Source organism: Pteropus medius, unplaced genomic scaffold (assembly GCF_902729225.1).
Source record: "Pteropus medius unplaced genomic scaffold, Ma_sr-lr_union100, whole genome shotgun sequence".
NCBI classification, from domain to species: Eukaryota; Metazoa; Chordata; class Mammalia; order Chiroptera; family Pteropodidae; genus Pteropus; species Pteropus medius.
Genome location: NW_024352789.1, coordinates 1,605,534 through 1,608,533, shown reverse-complemented (window position 1 = coordinate 1,608,533; position 3,000 = coordinate 1,605,534). Strand labels below are relative to the sequence as shown.

The window sequence follows — 3,000 nt, the reverse complement described above, 5'->3', positions numbered from 1 at the left end:
TCCTTCCTTCCTTCCTTCCTTCCTTCCTTCCTTCCTTCCTTCCTTCCTTCCTTCCTTCCTTCCTTCCTTCCTTCCTTCCTTTCTTTCTTTTCTTTTTTTTTTCCACCCTCAGCATCTAGCTGGTGCTTAAGGTGTACCAGGTCCCCTGTTTGCTGATGGTTAGTTTGCGGACCTCGGATCCCGCCGAGGCGCAGGGTTGGAGAGGCGCGCGGCGCGAGGCCGTCAATGACGCCCGCTGAGCATTAGAGGGCAGGCTGATTCCACAGCGGTCGGGTCCAACGGTCAAGTGGCCCCAAACCTGCTCCCCAGTTTACTCCTCCGCGGGTCATTTCCAACACCATCTCCCACTGCCACCACGAACTCCATTTTAACAACCCTTCTCAACTCAAAACACACAGTCACATTCCCGGAGCGTCCCTGAGGTCCCACGTCCCCTCCAGCCGCGCGCTGGCTCTCGCTCCCCTGCCTACAGCCCTCTGGAAACGAAAGCGTTAACGTCACCCTTCCACCTGGCCCTTTGCCTCCGCTGATTCGCTCAATGGAGAGGGGAGGACCCTAGATCGCCCGGGTCCACGGGACCCTGGGCTCCCCTACTTTAAGCTCTTTTCCAGAAACGCGTTCCCCTCGCGCCCCGCCCCAGGCACACACATCCACACACTCACACCTTTTCCTGCCGAGATTCAGAACCAGCACGTCTTCCTCTCCTCCCCGGACCGACCCAGGTAGGAGGGGAGGGGCCAGGGGAGGGCGCGAGAGGCCCCCGGTGCTCCCGGACGCCTCGGTTCAGTCCTCCTTCCCGTCCGCGCGAAGGGGCCCCTCCCGCGGGGGCCGCCTCTCCGAGGGCGCGGACCCTGGGTGGCGGAGCAGCGGGAAGAGGGTCTACGGGGACGGCGCGGGGGCGGCGGGCACGCGACAGCCCGCGACTTGGGGGCGGGGAGGAAGGAGTTAAAGATCTGGGGTTGGCTCTGCTGTCACCGAGTCTGGGAGGGGAAGCGGCTGGGAGGGAGGGTTCGGAGCTTGGCTCGGGTCCTCCCCAGTCCCCCCGCCCGGACAGCCGGAGTCTCAGTGGCCGGACGCCCCATCTGGCACACTGGCCGGAACCGCCCTCCCGCGCTTGCCGCGACCCTCGCTCCCCTTCCCTCCCTCGCGTCCTCTCCCACCTTCCCTCCCAGCGCGAGCGAGTGCGCTCTCTCTCCTGACACACACACACACACGCGCGCGCGCGCACACGCTCTCGCTCACTCGGGTCCCCCGGGCTCCGGCGCGCCCCTCCTGCGCCCACCTGCTCCGCGGGGCCCTGGGCTCACCCCGCCGTCGCGCTCCCGGCCGCGGGTCCGCTCGCCCTCCCACCCCTGGCGCCCCTGGCGCTCCTGGCCGTGACCGTCGCAGCTGGAGGGGACAGCGTGTCCTGGGGTGAGCGCCCCCGCCGCGCTCCGCCTCCCTCCCACCGGGGCGTGCCCTCGACGCGCGGGGCCCGCGGAGGCCATGGTGGGAGCGTCCTCCCGCCGCGGGGCCCGCTGAGGCCATGCCGCACCCCGGGGGCCGCGCCCGCGCCCGCCTCATGCTGCTCCTGCCGCCGCCGCCGCTGCTGCTGCCGCTGCTGCTGCCGCTGCTCCGGGGCAGCCACGCGGGCAATCTGACGGTGGCCGTGCTGCTGCCGCTGGCCAACACCTCGTACCCGTGGTCGTGGGCGCGCGTGGGCCCGGCCGTGGAGCTGGCCCTGGCCCGGGTGAAGGCGCGGCCCGACTTGCTGCCGGGCTGGACGGTCCGCACGGTGCTGGGCAGCAGCGAGAACGCGCGGGGCGTCTGCTCGGACACCGCCGCGCCGCTGGCCGCGGTGGACCTCAAGTGGGAGCACAACCCGGCGGTGTTCCTGGGCCCCGGCTGCGTGTACGCCGCCGCGCCGGTCGGGCGCTTCACGGCGCACTGGCGCGTGCCGCTGCTGACGGCCGGCGCCGCCGCGGTGGGCTTCGGCGCCAAGGACGAGTACGCGCTGACCACGCGCGCCGGGCCCAGCCACGCCAAGCTGGGCGACGTGGTGGCGGCGCTGCACCGACGGCTGGGCTGGGAGCGCAGCGCGCTCGTGCTCTACGCCTACCGGCCGGGCGACGACCGGCCCTGCTTCTTCGTCGTGGAGGGGCTGTACATGCGCGTCAGCGACCGCCTCAACATCACCGTGGAGCACCTGGAGTTCGCCGAGAGCGACCGGGACCGGTACGCCATGCTGCTGCAGACCGTGCGGCGCAAGGGCCGCGGTGAGCGCTCGGCCCCGGGCCTGCAACGCGTCCGAGCCGGACGGCCCCTCGCTCCTCCGGCCGCTCTTCCTCCTCCTCGCCGCGGGCCCTGATTCCCGGCGCGGCCTCCTCGGCCCTTCCCGCCTCCGATTTCTGTGTCCTCCCCTCTCTCTCTCCATCGCCCCCTCCTCTCGCCCCTCTGCGCCCCTCCCCCTCCCAATGCCCTGCCCGCCGGTTCTTCCCCAGTTAACGGGAGGGCGCACTAGCCTGCTGCCACCCTGACACTTAGTAGGTCCCACATAGTAGGCTCAGTTCACATTTCCGTTCCTTCTCCCGGCAGCCCTTCACCTCCCCCACCTCCCCTCGTTGCTCCCACACACCCGCTCCCTCCCTCGCCTGCCCGGCTGACGCCACCTTCCCCACCTTCAGCTCCGGCCGTCCCGGCTCTCGGGGGCTCGGCTCCTTCCCCCCTCCTACCGCCTGCTCCCGCCCTTCGCCATCTTTCTGCTGCCACAGCCCGGGCCGAGACAGAAGTTCCATTTATCCACCACGGGGTCTCAGACTGTCCCAGTTCCTCTACCCAAGGAGGTCCACCTCCCCCCGGACCTAGGCTTCTCTCTCTGACACCCCCCTCCTTGCTCCCCAGTTATCTATATCTGCAGCTCGCCGGACGCCTTCAGAAACCTGATGCTTCTGGCCGCGGAAGCTGGCCTGAGTGGCGAGGACTATGTCTTTTTCCACCTGGACCTCTTCGGGCAAAGCCTGC

The 3,000-nt window shown here is 69.6% G+C and overlaps 1 protein-coding gene across 1 annotated transcript in view; it reads left to right on the top strand.

The window, feature by feature from the left end:
- The first annotated feature begins 386 nt into the window (after nucleotides 1–386).
- Nucleotides 387–3,000, top strand: part of NPR1 (natriuretic peptide receptor 1) — a 13,616-nt gene continuing 11,002 nt past the window's right edge. Inside the window, exons 1-2 of the mRNA XM_039849887.1 lie at nucleotides 387–2,255; nucleotides 2,881–2,998. Of these exons, the coding sequence (XP_039705821.1) occupies nucleotides 1,526–2,255; nucleotides 2,881–2,998 (848 nt within the window). The 5' untranslated portion in view covers nucleotides 387–1,525. The remainder of the gene's footprint in view (nucleotides 2,256–2,880; nucleotides 2,999–3,000) is intronic.